Source organism: Micromys minutus, assembly GCF_963924665.1.
Source record: "Micromys minutus genome assembly, chromosome: 14".
Lineage (NCBI taxonomy): Eukaryota > Metazoa > Chordata > Mammalia > Rodentia > Muridae > Micromys > Micromys minutus.
The window spans coordinates 24,135,370-24,152,138 of record NC_137983.1 but is presented as its reverse complement, the minus strand read 5'-3'; the positions used below and the strand labels follow the sequence as shown (position 1 = coordinate 24,152,138).

The following is a 16,769-nucleotide window of genomic DNA, read 5'->3' as shown; positions in this document are numbered from 1 at the left end:
AGTGGATTACATTGATGGATTTCTGTATATTAAACCATCCCTACATCCCAGGGATGAAGCCTACTTGGTCATGGTGAATGATCGTTTTGATATGTTCTTGGATTTAGTTTGCAAGGATTTTGTTGAGTATTTTTGCATCAATGTTCATCAGTAAGATTGGTCTGAAGTTCTCTTTCCTTGTGTGGTTTAGGAATGAGGGTTATTGTGGCCTCGAAAAATGAGTTAGGTAGTGTTCCATCTGACTCTATTTTGTGGAATAGTTTGAAGAGTATTGGTATTAGGTCGTCAATAAATGTTTGATAGAATTCTGCACTGAACCAATCTGGACCTGGGCTTTTTTTGGTTGGGAGGCTTTTGATGACTGCTTCTATTTCTTTAGGTGTTATGGGATTATTTAGATGGTTTACCTGGTCCTGGTTTAACTTTGGTATCTGTCTAGGAATTCATCCATTTTCCCCAGATTTTCCAGCTTTGTTGAGTATAGGCTTTTGTAGTAGGATCTGATGATTTCTTGAACTTCCCCAGTTTCACCTGTTATGTCTCCACTTTCCTTTCTGATTTTCTTAATTTGGATACTCTCTCTTTGCCCTGTAGTTAGTCTGGCTAAGGGTTTATCAATCTTGTTAATTTTCTCAAAGAACCAGCTCTTGGGTTTTTTTTTTTTTTTTTTTTTTTTTTTGATTCTTTGAACGGTTCTTTTTGTTTCTATTTGGTCAATTTCTGCTCTGAGTTTGATTATTTCTTGCCATCTATTCCTCTTGGGTGTATCTGCTTCCTTTTTTTCTAGAGCTTTCAACTGTGCTGTCAAGTTGCTAGTGTATGCTCTCTCCAGTTTCTTTTTGGACGCACTCATAGCTCTGAGTTTTCCTCTCAGTGTTGCTTTTATTAAATCCCATAGGTTTGGGTATGTTGTGTTTTCATTTTCATTGAATTCTAGAAAATCCTTAATTTCTTTCTTTATTTCTTCTTTGACCATGCTATTGTTTAATAGAGCACTGTTTAGTTTCCATGTGTATATGGGCTTTTTGTTGTCTTTGTTGTTATTAAAGACCAGCCTTAGACCATGGTGATCTGATAGGATGCACAGGAGTATTTTAATTTTCTTATATCTATTGAGGTTTGTTTTGTGACCAATTATATGGTCAATTTTGGAGAAGGTGCCGTGAGGTGCTGAGAAGGTGTATTCTTTTGATTTAGGATAAAATGTTCTGTAGATGTCTATTAATTCCAATTGGTTCATAACCTCTGCTAGTTTCACTGCGTCTTTGTTCAGTTTCTGTTTCCATAATCTGTCTACTGATGAGAGTGGGGTGTTGAGGTCTCCCACTATTATTGTGTGGGGTACAATGTATTTTTTGAGCTTTAGTAGGGTTTCTTTTATGAATATGGGTCCTCTTGTATTTGGAGCATATATGTTAAGGATTGAGAGTTCCTCATGACAAATTTTCCCTGTAATGAGTAAAAAGTGTCCTTCTTTATCTTTTTTGATAACTTTTGGTTGAAAATCTACTTTATTTGATATTAGAATGGCTACTCCAGCTTGTTTCTTGGGGCTGTTTGCTTGGAAGGTTTTTTCCCAACCTTTTACTCTGAGATAATGTCTGTCTTTTTCTCTGAGATGAGTTTCCTATATGCAGCTAAATGCTGGATTGTGTTTATGTATCCAGTCTGATAGCCTATATCTTTTTATTGGGGAATTGAGTCCATTTATGTTAACAGATATTAAGGAATAGTGGTTGCTGTTTCCTGCTATTTTTGCTATTGGAGGTAGAATTGTGCCTGTGTGTCTTTCTTTTTGTTTAGGGATCTCTATCTTCCATCATTTTGAGGTATGATTTCGGGTCTGAGTCTTCTTTTTCTGGAGTATTTGGCATTCCACTGTTTGCTTTGATGGGAGAGCTGGGTTTTGGTGTTGCCAGGTTGTCTTAGTTTCCATTGGGTAAGTTCTTTTCTTTCCTCTTGCCATCTTGTTGTCCTTGATTATATGTGGTCTTGTTGTCAGTGATTGGTTCCTGTCTCTCCTGTGTACCTGGCCTGTGTCCCTGGATCTCCACTGTCTGAGGTGGCAAAAGGCTTGAGCATTTGTTCCGCATGCAAGTGCCTTCCGGGAGGAAACTGAGTCCTTATGGCAGAGTTCCTGCTCCCCTGAACCAATGGGGAGCCAGGTGTAGCCCTCTCTGGGCCCTGGCTACTCGAAGCTCAATCTCACCAGGCCTTCGTCCCTGGATCTCTCTGCTGTTCCCGGTTGCAAATGGCCTCAAAGCACTTAGTTCTTAATACAATAGAATCACACTAAATATTATGAGCAATAGGTAAGTTTCTATCTTGTTTAAGATGCTTTTTATTTATTTTATTCTCTTGTTCTGTTTTTGTTTTTTAAGGCAGAGTCTCTCTGCATAGCCATGGCTATTCTGGGACATGCTCTGTAGACCAGGCTAACCTTGAACTCAAGAGATCCACATGCCTCTGCCTCCCAAGTGTTGGGATTAAAGTCATGCCATGGCCTGGTCTTGTTTAAGCTACCTAAGTGTTAGATATTTTCCCCCTATGGTAGCTAAATCAATCCTAATTTATTATTCTTTGTTACATTAAGAAGTCTCTGAAGTCAGAGTGGCTCACCATTTCATTCCTATAGTCCATGTAAAGAGCTTGACACTCGCTAGATGCTGAAGAGCTTTTGGTTTTTAAATAGAATTCTGTACTTTGAAGTTACAGCGAATACATTTAGCGGCTCTTTAGTTTTAGTAATTGACCATTCCTAAATTATATTTCCCAAGTTAAGTTGTAAACAGAATTATAGTTATTATGCAACTACACTATAGAACTTGAAGGTTAAAAACACATGATTACTTAAGCAATCTGCATTAACAACAAAATGCATTAGCACCAGAGTTCATCCTAATTGGTGGGAGTGGCTTTACTGAAACTATCAGTTAAGACATTGAGCCCAAAGGTATCAACAATATAGCCAATTGTTATTAGACAGTTATTTATTAACTTTCTTTTAATTTACAGATAAGAAATAATCAAATCTGTTGGGTGTGGTAGTACACACCTGTAATCTAAGCACTTAATTGGGAGATAGAGGCAGGAGGATCGAGGTTCAGGGTTTTCCACAGCTACATAGTGAGTTGGAAGCCCTTTGGGGCTACATGTAATCTTGCCTTGGCCAGCAAAATGGCTCAGTGAATAAAGGCAGCTGGTGGCATGTGTTTGATACCCCAGACCTACATAGTGGAAGGAGAGAACAGAGTCCTGCAAGTTCCCTAACAGCTACATGTGAACTGTGACACATGCATGCCAAAACACTAAAAACAAATAACAATAAAATGAGAAAAGAAAAGAACACATAGCTAACCTAAGTAAAGCCTTATCAGACTCAAAGCATATTTGCTATATTATAACACGGTTACATACAAAGAAACTAAGATTGCAGTATAATCGTGAAGTTACATTAAAAATACTTAAATGAACTGTACTATAAATAGTAAACATGTAAATAAAATTGTTCTAGAATTTTGAAGTTAGAGTTCTACAATGTTCTCCACATTTTTCTAATATAAATTAGTTCTTCAATGTTTATATAGATAAGATATAGTGAATTAAGAGGGAAACATTTAAACACTTAGAGGACCATTTCTCATGTTTATTTTACATAAAATATTTGTTACATTAGTGATATTTCTACACTGTAATACACTGTAGCACTTTTAAGGATATGTTTAAGAAACAATGAAAAACCTCTGACTCTTAGTTCTTTGTAACCCATGTGTGTAAGAAATCCTATCTTAGACTGTTACACTATATCACATACCAGAAAAAGTCAGTACTGATGAATTAAGACAAACATAAAGTCAAAAACGAAGCCAGTGGCTTATATCTGTAATTATATCACCCAGAGTCCAAATCTGGAGGACAGCCTCACGTCAGTTCAGCAGATGTCCACAAAACCCACAACCAACACTGACAACAAAACCTACACGGTTTACCAACTACCACGAAACAAGGCATTGGGCTTACTTTCCATTGTTCAGGGGTTATTTTAAGAATAGTACAACTTTTTTAATTTGGAAAATTAAGGAGAATTTCACAGATATTTATTTCCCTTCAAAGCCAGGAGAAAATATTTACAAATATTTTTCAATTAAACATAAAGTCAAATATGCAAAGATCTAACAAAATTAGCAGACCTCCTTTACAAGAACATTTGAATTTACATATATTTTCAAGTTACAAAATAACTTTTCATAACATTATCATAAGATTAACATTCAAATAAAACCTACTCTGAGGTCAAATAGTCACTACAAATTTCATATAATTTATAAAAAAACGATCTTAAGTTTTTAAGAAATACGTGTTAATGTAGAAGTCCATATAATTCTTTTCTTATTGACACAGCTAAATAAAAAAGTAAATTACACTCTTTTCTCTTAGATTAAAAACAGATGTAACTATTTGTATTCTAGGTGTAGCTAGTTTCTATCTGTAAAATCCAAGTAGGTACTGGTCTCTTCTAGAGTTAATTTTTTTATCCATGAAAGCACAGATATGATTTCCAAACTTTAAACCAGTTCAAAAATTATACTACCTTTTGTCAAAATTTCCCTGAATTTCATCTCCATTGTTCACTTTTAAGAGTAAAATTTGCTTTATCTCACTTATGCTATGGGTAAATATTTATACTGGAAGTCAGAGAATTAAAACATAGTTCAAAAATAGAAAACTTTTAAACTAGATATGGTAATATTTTAATTGAATTGAATTTTCACTTTGTTTCATTATTTATTCACAGAAACAATGTTGTCAAAAAGTAGCAAGAAAAAGTAGAAGTCTGGAAGCTGTGTGACACATGAGAGCCAGTGATTAATGGAAGGATGTAGAAGAACTTACCTGTATGAGCAATGCAACCATCTTCTTCCCATCAGCTCCTGGATTGGCTAATTTGTCAAATTCCAAATCAAAATATAGCTTGCACACAGTGTTCTCAGGAATAATTTCATAGCAATGCAAGAGGGTTTTCCTAAATTGAATAGCACAAGAGTGTTAGATTTGTATCTTACACTGCATATTGTTTTTAATTTATTGTTGGGAGTGGGGTAGTAGAGAGGGCACTGGGGTGTGACAGTCAGAGAACAACTTGCAGGAGCCTCTTCCTCCACCGTGGGTTCTAAGACTGGCACGGCAAACACCTCTACTAGCAGAGCTACTTCACTAGAGCATATATCCTAAACCTTTTAAAGCATGTTGTTAGTCCTATACTAAAGAACCACTGTGCTTTATCCATCCATAACTATGAATTAATACACTGATAAAGACAATGTTCTATCAGTAAGTCTGTGGCTCATATTAGTAAAGTTTCTGACAAAATTATATTAACAATTGCATCCAGAAAATTACTTAGCTGAAAAATAAGGTCAGTGTTAGAGTGCTACTAAGTCACAAATGTCTTGATATTGTATAACATCTCCATTTTTGTTTTTGCTGTCACTGCAAAACAAATATTATTTAAGAAAAGAATGTTATCTCTCAAACTATTATCCTAGGATCATATATACATATACACACTTTGGAGTCCATAAATCTTCTATGGGAATTTTTTAATTCTATATTTCACTATGAAAATACATTTAAATGTTTTAAAAAAGAAATTCTCTCTTGAGAAATTCTCTCTCTTCACTATACCTTTTAAATGTGTAAATCGTCCTTCTCCTAACTTAAGTCTCTCCTCTTCCACCACACTTAAGTTTTTATTAAAATATCTCCATCCATTTGTTTTTAAAATAATGATTTTTAAGAAGTAAAAATCTGAGTCTCTAGACATTAATAACTGTCCAACTTATGCAGGCATGAGAGAAATGACTTTGACAGGTAAATAAGAGCAGGAACTGATTTAAAATGCAAATACATAAACTCAGGTGACACTACATAAGTAAAAGATCTGTAGTAAGTTTACAAAGGGAAAATGGGAGTTGGAACGGTAGTTCACTGATTAAAAGTGTGCACTGCTCTTCCAGAAGACCCGAGTTCAGTTCTCAGCACCTGTGTCAGGTACTTGTAACTCAACTCCAGGACGTCTGACAGGCTCTTCTGGCCTCAATACCTGTATGCATGCACGCGTGGCACTCACACAAACACATCAATGAAAATAAAATAAAACAAACTGAATGTGTTAAAAGGAAAAGAGATAGGAGAACATCTTCATGTGGCAGGTAATAGCTGTAGGTACTGCCCTGTGCATTTTGACAGGACTACATTTACAGTCCAAGATAAGATTTAGTTTCAATAAAACACCATCTGTCACATTATATTAAGGACCTTCATGGGCCAGATGTGGTGCTGCAGGCCTTTAATTCTAGCACTCAGAGGCAGAGGCAGTTGGATATCTGTAATTTCGAGGCCAGCCTGATCTACAGAATGAATCCCAGGATGCCAGGCCTACAGAGAAAAACTACCTAGGAAAAACAAACAAACAAAAAACAAAAACAAAAAAAAAAAAAAAAACTTTGACCGGTTTTGTATAGTAGCATAACTAAATCTAGTTTTATAACTGAAGCTACTTAAACATTATAATAAAAGTACTTTAAAAAATACTGATTCATTTCCTTTCTATGGCTAATTCACGTCTTAGAAACAGGTGAATATAACAGTTATATTAAATATATGTATTACCTTGACACATATATCTACTTTTTAACACCACCATTTTAGACCTGAAGAAAATATAGCCCAACTGAGAAAATGTGGTACTTCAATCTTTGGTTACAGTATTAAAGTTCTTGGTTTTATTACCACACGCCCTCCTGGTACTGACTTAAAAGGAGGCATTCCTTTATTATATAATTAATAAGCTGTTCATTAATAATTAACAGTAAAGTTTAATATTTTCTTACAAGACACAAGTTTCACAAAATTTTCTATAATACACAAATATGTGTGTGATTCCCGCTCCTAAGAGAGTAACTTACTGAGGGCTGCAGGTGGCAAGATAGCTCAGTGGGTGAAACCTGATGACCCCAGTTTGCTCCCTAGGACCCATATGCTGGAAGATGAGAAACCAACTCCCTCAAACTGTGTTCTAATCTCTACCTGCATGCTAATGGTACATGTGTGTCCACATGCACACACACACATATGCACATGCATGAACACACACATACACACAGCAAAATAAATAAATAACTACAAAAAGAAAAAAAACCTTTAAAAGAGTATGTATGCCCCATGTGGTGTTGTACAACTTTCATCTCAGTACTCAGGATAGTGAAGGTTTCTCTGTGAGTTCAAACCTGGTCAACACAGTGACTTCCGGGCCAGCCAGAGCTACCTACTGAGATCTTATAACATGATGTCTAATGTGGAAGCTCTGTCAGTGACTACCAGAAAGATGAAGGTGTCTATCATTAGCTTCTGTGTCTACTGCAACCATCTTTTTCACAAAGGAACTTTGGAATCAATTCTAATAGTGAAAGAGAAATAATAGTGAAATGTATTGGCTAGTTTTATGTCAAGCTGATACAGCTAGTGTCATCTGAACAGAGGGAATCTCCGTTGAGAAAATGCCTCCATAAGATCGGTCTGTAAGTAGACAAGCCTGTAGGGCACTTTCTTAATTAGTGACCCATGGGGGAGAGCCACGCCTTGTGAGGTGGTCCTGAAGTCTATAAGAAAGCAGGCTATAGGGACTAAGTCAGTAAGTAGCACCCCTCCATGGCCTCTACATCAGCTCCTGCCTGCAGGTTTCTGTCCTGTTTCACTCCCTGTCCTGACTTCCTCCATTGATAACAGTAATGTGGAAGTGTAAGCTGAATAAATTATTTCTTCCTCAGCTTGCTTTTTGTCATGGCGTTTCATTACAACAGTAACCCTAAGGCAAATAACCAATCCTGTGGCCACGAATTGTGGAGATTAGTTCAGCAAGAATTAATTTCAACAAAAAAGGAAACACAATTTTAGTTTAATGAGGTACTGTGCTACTTACCGGGTCTTATAGTAAAACCAAAGTTGAGCATAGGACGTTACAAGGTAAATACGTTGTCCATTTCCCATTTTGCACTCCAAAGCAAATACGTGAACACTCTATATAAAATTTAAAATAATTTTTGAAAAATTTAAGTTTAGCTGTAACTAAAAAATAATAATAAAGAACTTTGTCACCCAAGATAGCAAAATTTGTTATATGAACAATTATATTATTAAAAACAAGACAGTCACCAAATCCATGCCATTTCAAATCTATATAAATTAAAATTTTTCTTTTTAGATTTATTCCTTTTATTTCATGTATATAAGTATTTTGTCTGTCTGTGTGTATGTATGTATACCACGTGTGCCTGGTACCCAGAAAGGTCAGAAGAGGGCACAGGATTCCCTGAACTTGGAGTTACAGATGACTGCAAGCTATCATTTGGGAATCAAACTTAGGTCCTCTGCAAGAAAAACAAGTGCTATGAACCCTGAGCTGTTTCTTCAGCCCCTAAAGTCTTTACTTTAAAATAATAGACTAAGAACCTTAGCTGATCTTTCCAGAGGATTCAGGTTCAGTTCCTGCCACCCACAGGCAGCTCATAACTGTCTGTACCTCCAGTCGCAGGAGGTCTAACACTCCCTTCTGTCCTCGGCCAGCACTGCATGTGGCACACAAACTTTTATGCAAATACTCATAAAATAAAAGGCTTTAATTATTTTTATTTTGTGTGTGTGTGTGTGTGTGTGCGCGCGCGCGCATGCCTGAATGTATGTCTGTGCACTGCATACTGTACACATGCAGAGTCCTTGAGGGCCCAAACAGTGCACTGGATCTCATGAAACTGTAGCTGCAGATGGCTGTGAGTTGCCCAGGTGGGTACCAGGAACTGAACGTGGATCCTCTGAGAGCAGCTAGTGCTCTTAACCACAGAACTATCTCTCTAGTCCTCATGTAAATCAGTGACATAATATACATGTAGAATAGAAACTTTCCAGTTAAAAATAATGTTAAAAGAGTAGCCCATCCTCTCACTCTCACATTTAACCTAAGACAGTTCTTTTATGAAATTAGACTCATTTTACAAAACAACCTCTATATTAACTATTTGAAATAAAGTATATTAATAAGCTCTCTTTTCCTATAAAAATGTACACAGGAATAAAGTTTTTCAGAGAAGTTATCACATTCCTGGATGAAACAGGGCTGTTCATGGTTGCTGTATAAGAAACTTCTGTTACTACAAGCACAGACACAAAGGTTTTTCTGTCCATCCAGCTAGAAGGAGCTGAGGAGCCATTTCCATTTTCTTAAATGAGAAATTACACGGAGACTCTGTTGCTCTACATTATGAAAGTTCTTTTGGGGACTGAGGATGTGGCTCAATGGTGGAATATTTGCCTAGTATATGGTCAGGACCCACATATCTGAGTTTAAGTCCCAGTAGAAAGAAAATACCGGGCTAGAGAGATGGCTCAGTGGTTAGAGCACTGACTGCTCTTCCAGAAGTTCCGAGTTCAATTCCCATCAACCACATTATGGCTCACAACCATCTGTAATGAGGTCTGATGCCCTCTTCTGGTGTGTCTGAAGACAGCTACAGTGTACTTATATAGAATTAATAAATAAATCTTTAAAAAAATAAGAAAGAAAGAAAATACCTTTCTAAAATAAACTTTACACTGGTGGCTGGTTTTGAAATGACCAAGTTCCAATGATTCTATCAGTATTTTAATTGTTGATTCCTGAATTAGGTTTACAGAAAATGAGTAAAAAGATTTTTCTAATGTTTCCTCTTTTGTTGAAATCTGAATAAGCATGTTTTTTTTTAAACTAGGAAAATAAGATCTTTCTTTCCAATATGAAGTACTTTTACATAGACTCAATAACTAAATCACAATATATGTTTAAATTATTTAAATATTTTTGCTACATTTATTTGTTTATGTATAGGTGCATGGGGTAGGGAGATACAGGGCATGTATGTAGGGGCCAGAGGACCACGTTGGGTACTCAGTTCTCTCTTTCTACTAAGTGGGTCTCAGGGATTAAACTCAGGTCATCAGGATTGGCAGCAAGCACCTTTACCCACTGAGCCATTTGACCAGAGTTATATCTTATCTATACACATTATCTTTTATTTGTCTTTATATTCCATAAATCCCAACAAGCAAACAGTAGGCAATATATTATCTAATGTTGATTTACTTTAATTTTGTGTTTGAGCTCCATGTTCTTGGTAAGGCTGAGACACATTAAGAATTCCTCTCATTTGCCTAATGTGTTAGGAATATGCTCATCCTACCTCCCAGCAGATTTCACTTCAATGTTGTTACACATTCCACATTTTTAAAAATAAATGGGTCCAGAAATGTCATTCTTTGGCTGGAGAGATGGCTTTGTGGTTAAAAGCACTTTCTGCTTTTGCAGAGGCCCCAGGCTCAGTTCCCAGAACCCACATGGTACTTCATAACCATCCATAACTCCAGAGGACTGAGATCCTCTTTTAAACTTCATGGGCACACTATACATATGGTGCACATACACATATGTAGATAAGACACTTACTCATAAGATAAAATAAAACTAAGAAAAGGAATGTCATTATTTTTCACTACTAAAATAAATGTAGTAGCTAATAAACTCAAAGGGATATTTTTCTAAGTCATGTTGTCAAAAGTACTATTGCGTTTTCTTTGTCAAGTATCTCATCTGAAATGAGAGCAAATACATTTTTTATAAACTTAAGTGTTACTTAAAAAGAAAAACAAAACAAACAAACAAACAACAACAACAACAAAAAAAAACCCAAAGCGATTACCTCTTTACAGCTTTTAACAAAATTAAAGGCTTGATTCTGACGATGAAATAGCTTCCAAATGGAGGATGGTTCTTCTGGTTTGGACAGTCTTGGTCTGTACACGGAAGACAATGGCCTCCTCTCATAGTAAGATGCCCGCTCTTCTATCTGTTTCTGAATTGACTCCCATTTCCTCATCATTGCTTCAGCAGCATGGAGAGAATAAATCCAATCTCAGAAACCTTTGTATCAATCACTACCAAACAGACTAAAATGTTAATTGACTTGTTCAGAATACATTTTGCCTGGTATACTTTCAAAATGTCTAGTTTCCCGACATCTTTTTTGCTCTATGTTTTCTTTATACAAAGTTTCACCATAGAACAGGAGTATGGCCGGCCATCAGAAACCCTTAGATGCTAGCTCTTCCCTCTGATAGTCTTATGACCATGGAGAGATTAAGAAGCTCCATGAAATCTTGGTTCAGTCAATTTCAAAATGGGAAGCAATAGATTCTTCAATGTTCTGTGTGGACAGCAAAGGGGCTTTATGCACAGATAAGCACAGGAGAATCCAGGGAAGATAAACAGGTAGGTCACCTCTTCAATGGAATGAAGTATGTACCTGCTCTTCCCAAAATGCCAAGAATGATGTAGCTGTACAACCTGAAGACCCTTTGCTATCTGAAGAGATGTGCTCTGTCCATATTTTTTTATGTACATAATTTTTGTATGTATGTATCCCAGACCCTTCCTTCTTAGAACTTTGAGTATTGATTTTAGGCAATAAGACCCAATCTGGTAAGTGATGTCCCTTGTGCTTTATGACAGCCTAAGAGACTTCTATGTTAAGGCCAGGACAATCCTGACACCCACAGGCATGATGCCTACCTCAGTCAAGCTCCCTAGACCCCTAAATCTTTGGCACTATCCCTGAGTCAACTGTGCCCATTTCGTGAAAAAAAGCCAGACATTTTGCAAAGAATCTCAGTGTAAACCTGTCTTCAATTGTTGTGTACTTGGAACTGAGTTAGTTCTTACCTACCTTTTCCAAAATTGTGCTGTGCTTAAATATGGCCAAAGAAAAATGATCTGGGCCAGACTCTAGAAGTCCTGATTGGTTTTTCCCTGCTTGCTGTAAAGCTTGCAGGGGAATCACCACAATTTATGCAGGTCCTGTGATCAGACACATGAAAAATGTCCTATGAATTATAAAGCCCCAAGTAGATGATTTCAGTATCATTGTGACTTTTGACACAGCCAATGTATCGCTCAGCTGATGCTTACTATCTTGAACCCTGCTCCTGTGTTATCATTTCCTAGTGTACAGTTCAGGTCTAGACATCATGGAAGCTTTCGTTTCTTCTTGCTTCCTTTCTGTTTCTGTTCTCCTCTTTTCTCCCAATACACAGAGAGATGACAATTCTGCTCTAAGCAGGGCTTCATTCATATGTCATTATGAACTTTATATTTGGCTCCTTTTCCTAGCAGAAGATGCTATTTAAGTTCAACTACACACTGATTCTAGGCTTAGCCAACGGCGGCGCTTGGGTCAAGGTCACACTGACAAATGTAAGATCGGGTGCCTTTGCATCAGACTTAGCTATGCTGGAGTTCTGTCTCAGGACTACTGTATCATAAATCTAGGAAGGGGAAAGAGGACCATCAAATATGCATATTAGCGGCTGAAAGGCTACATAAAGAAGGCATCCCAGACAAAGCCAGTTAGATACGTGACATTTCAGATCACACATCATTAAAACAGAATGAATTCAGGACAGACTACAGAATTGCCTAGCTTAACTAAAGAACCACTTACAAATTTTTTTAAATCAATTTTTTGTACTTGTTTGTAGACAAAATCGGGTTAATTGTGGTTCTTTGTCGAAATCACCTATGCTATTATCTACTCATTCAGAAAACAGATACATTAGGTTTTAAGTGAAATAAGAAAAAATACAAAATCATTTAGGAACAAATTATTAGTTACCTATATTAACGTCTTTGTCTTCAATTTTAGCAGAAAGCTTTGAACAGACACAATGTCATCGGCAAATAACATATTCCCTAAAAAGAAAAACAAAATTGCCTAAAAAATTTGAGATAGGAGGCCTCAGTATTAGGTTTACTTTAATTTGATTCACATCAATGGAGATAAAAATCTGCTACATTTCAAAAAAAAAACCTAATTGATTTGGTTCTATACAATTTATTATGTTACCATAAAACAACAAACAGAATGCTATTATATCAAAATCAGAAATCATAGATTCAAAACAATAAGAAGGGTATATACATATTCACATTAAATGAAACTAAAATCTCTCTCTCTCTCTCTCTCTCTCTCTCTCTCACACACACACACACACACACACAGACATACACACACATTATACAACAACCTGGCATGTCCTCAGGAATATTCAATACATGAAAGCCTTGGAGTCATAATGCAAAGCTGTCTGAGGCTACATTGCTGAGGAAACCAGAGGGGAATCAATGTTTAACATCCCTGAGTTATTTTCAGTTAGAAATGGGTGACAGCTGGACTGTCAGACAACAACTGGGGCTTGGACTATTTGAGCAGGAGGGCTGACTAACAAAAGCAAAGAAGATTGAGAAGAAAGCATCTGGCCTTCTGGTTTGGGACTATCACATTCCCTCTCCCGAGTCTCTGGGAGAATATGACACCATGTTAGGAATACTTTAATTCCTGGTGTAGAAGGAGTGCTGTTGTTCTTTTCAATAATTTCATGCCAACGCTGCCTTTTCACTCAGTCTATTTTGGGTAGTGATTTACTAGTTCCAAAGGAAAACGGTTGTATTAGTTTAAAGCAAAGGCTTAAGGAACTCAACTGCCCGTTTTTGTACCTACAGTATTTATAGTTTGCTACAATCCTGCAGTCGGACATGTTGGAGTTCCAAAGGATTAGTCATCTTATGGTAATTAGTGGGAGAAGGGAAATCAGGACGGAATTGGAAAGCTGACCAAGATCCCTGAGCTTAGGTCTAGACTTGTCTATTAAGGGCTGAGAATGGCCTGGGTTTCAAGAGCAGCTACTGGTGGAAGGGTGAGAGGAGGATGACATTACTCCGGTGCTTTGTAGTCACCATTCTCTCACATTGGAATGGTTTATACTGCCAACCTGACTGGGTTTCAATGTGCCCATGCTTGTAAAGCACACCTTTGTGGAGAGGGGGTGTTTGTCAGCTGTACCATTACTTTCAAAGGCAATCGGGTCATGTGGACTCTGAACTGATGTGGATTCATGAATCCCTTGATGGATTCATCTTATGGTATGGAGAGATGGTGAAAGGTAGGAAGTGGGGCCTAGTTTGAGGAAGTACTGTTTTCTGGCTGCCATGATGTAAACCTGCATGCCTTCCCACATAAATACTTTATCGAGAAAGTTATTCTGCCAGGCATTCACTCTGACACAATGTTAAATCTGACTAATCCTGAAGCTTCCTTTAGCCAGGTTCTTGGTTTCCTTTCTTTCTTCTTTCTCCTCCTCCTCCTCCTTCTTCTTTGAGATGTTTCTGTGGTTGCCCAGGCTAGCCTCAAACTGAAGATCTTCCTGCTTCAGCCTCTCAAGTGCTGGTATTATATGCACGACCCACTATCCATACCCTAGTTTCTTGTCTAATTAGCAAATAACCCTACTCCAACTTCTCCCTCTACCCTGAGATCAGCATTGTGTTTACTGGAGATATTCTAGTCCCACTATCTATGGTGTTCTTTTATTTTTAAAATACCTAATATTTTGTGTATATACATGTTTATGTGCATTTGTGTGCATGTGCATACATTATAGTGCATTTTTGTGCATGAAAGCCAAAAAAGGGATGGGTATCTTCCTCAGTCACTCTGGCTTTATATGTTGTTGTTGTTTGTCTGAGTCAGGGTTTGTCCGTCTGTGTAGTCCTGCAAGTCCTGACTGGCTCTGTACATCAGGCTGGCCTCAGACTCTGAGATCTGCCTGCCTCTGCCTCTGAGTGCTAGGATTAAAGGCCCGTGTCACCACCCTGGCTTCCACCTTATTTCTTAACACAGGATCTTTCACTACCCCTGGAGTCTATCAATTGGGCTAGGCTAGCTGGCCAGCGAGCTCCAGGGGTCCCACTGTCTCTACCTTCCCATGACTCCTGGTGCTTTCATGGGTGCTGGGGATGTGAGTTCAGGTTTTCATGTTTACTCATCTCATGCTTTACCAACTGAGCAATCTCCCAACGTTTTCTTAATATGATATGAACTCTTGCTACATTTTACTTACCTGTGTGTATTTGTGTGAATGTGGGTGTGTGTTCTTGGATCCTCTGGAGCTAGAGCTACAAGTGGTGTCAGCTACCTGAGTCGGAAGAGCAAGAGCTCTTAACTACCCAATCATTTCTTCATCACCTTATTATGTAGCCTATAATCCCTCTATACAATGTCTATGATTTAAGTATAGTCATCTAAAAGTATACTATTAAAGTTTACTCACAAACATTACTACATAAGCTTACTTCCTAGAATGTGTAACAAATTAAATATAAAAGACTGAATTTCTTCTGTCCTCATTTAAGTTACTGCCTATGATCAGAAGTCATATTTTAAATGTCCCTAAAACCTACCAGAAGGGAGAGAAAACCTGTAACAATATACTGTTCCAGGTGTTGGTTCTTTTCCTCCTCACTGATCTCTCACCCAAAACAGCACAAGTCTACCAGACCACTAACCTTCACACCATCCTACAGCTTACTGCAAGAATACTGGCTAATGATTTAGTTATCATTTAACTGATACGCAGTTTCTCTTAGGAAGACGACATCTTTCTGCAGATGAAGACCCTAAAACTTGCATCTATTATACTTCCGGTTCAGTTTTGTCACCGAATGGAAGCTAATGACTACTTCAGAAGCCCTCTTACTCCAGCGGCCCCAACCTGGAAAGCATCACATTGCTTTTCATGAATTCTTTCTCTCTTGAGACCCAGAACCACTTCGGCTCCCTCCGGGTCCAGGCTGTGAAGAGAAATTACAGGGCTCCGATGAAAAACCTCCCCTCCAACTGTTTTGCTCTAACAAGCTTCTCTAGATGAAGTCAACATAACCACAGACTGCTCAGAACACTTTGTCGAAAGTATCATTTTGTTAAGAACGTTTGGCACAAGGAGGGGTCAGGGCACAACAAGGCGATCCCAGATTTCTCAGCTAGATCTTCCTTGTGAACTACAGTTTCCACGAAGCATCCCTAGGGTTGGACGCATCCTACTGCTAAAGTTCATCCCAACAGAAAATGGCTGATCCTCACTCTCTTTGGAAGGGATAACAAGATTCAGTTGTTTCTGGAATCTGCATTTAACTACTATGGCTCTTCAGAAGGGCAACCCACTAATCCTTTTAAAGCCTCTGTTGGAACTGGGAAAAAAAAAAAAAAAAAAAAGAAATGAATTATGGACCTGCAAGAGCACGTGCAACGAATGGCGGACATTTGTATCCTGGGCCCCTGAAGTATGCTGAGTTGCTTTGCTCATGTTTTCGTATTTTATGCAAAACACACGTCAGTGAGTGAGTCTGAAATAGTCTGAGATTTCACTAAGATAGTCAGGACTTCTGACTGAGGGAGCAAGAGTTGGACGGAAGTGAAGGCCTCTCTGTTCGTTTGAGAGGAAGTAGAGATACCGAATGCGGGGTTCAGCCCTGTTTTCTCCGGTCGGAGCTCTGACTGACAGAGGCATCTCCCTGAACGCCCATCTTTGCGACCCCGGAATCAGGCGTGGCCTAAAGACCGCTCTAAATTTACCTCAAGTGGCGCAAGTCGGCCGGAGGCGGCAGCTGGTGGAGCCAGACATGGCGGGAACCAGAACTTGAAAACCTCCGCGAGGGGGCGGAGCCGGAGGGGGCGGAGCCGGAGGGGCGGAGCTCTAGGGTGGGCCCTAGGTGGGAGGGGCCTGCGCTGCGGCGGCGGGGCTGCAGCCGGGGCTGAGAAGGGCGCGCGCGAGGTTAGGGTTTGGGGGAAGGG

The 16,769-nt window shown here is 38.3% G+C and overlaps 1 protein-coding gene across 1 annotated transcript in view; it reads right to left on the bottom strand.

Moving 5' to 3' along the window:
- PRIMPOL (primase and DNA directed polymerase) overlaps positions 1-16,587 on the bottom strand; it is a 39,423-nt gene extending 22,836 nt beyond the window's left edge. Inside the window, exons 1-5 of the mRNA XM_080928414.1 lie at positions 16,551-16,587; positions 12,756-12,832; positions 10,788-10,969; positions 7,982-8,079; positions 4,894-5,023 (exon numbers count right to left, since the gene is read on the bottom strand). Coding sequence (XP_080784540.1) covers positions 4,894-5,023; positions 7,982-8,079; positions 10,788-10,967 — 408 coding nt within the window. The 5' untranslated portion in view covers positions 10,968-10,969; positions 12,756-12,832; positions 16,551-16,587. The remainder of the gene's footprint in view (positions 1-4,893; positions 5,024-7,981; positions 8,080-10,787; positions 10,970-12,755; positions 12,833-16,550) is intronic.
- Positions 16,588-16,769: the final 182 nt, after the last annotated feature.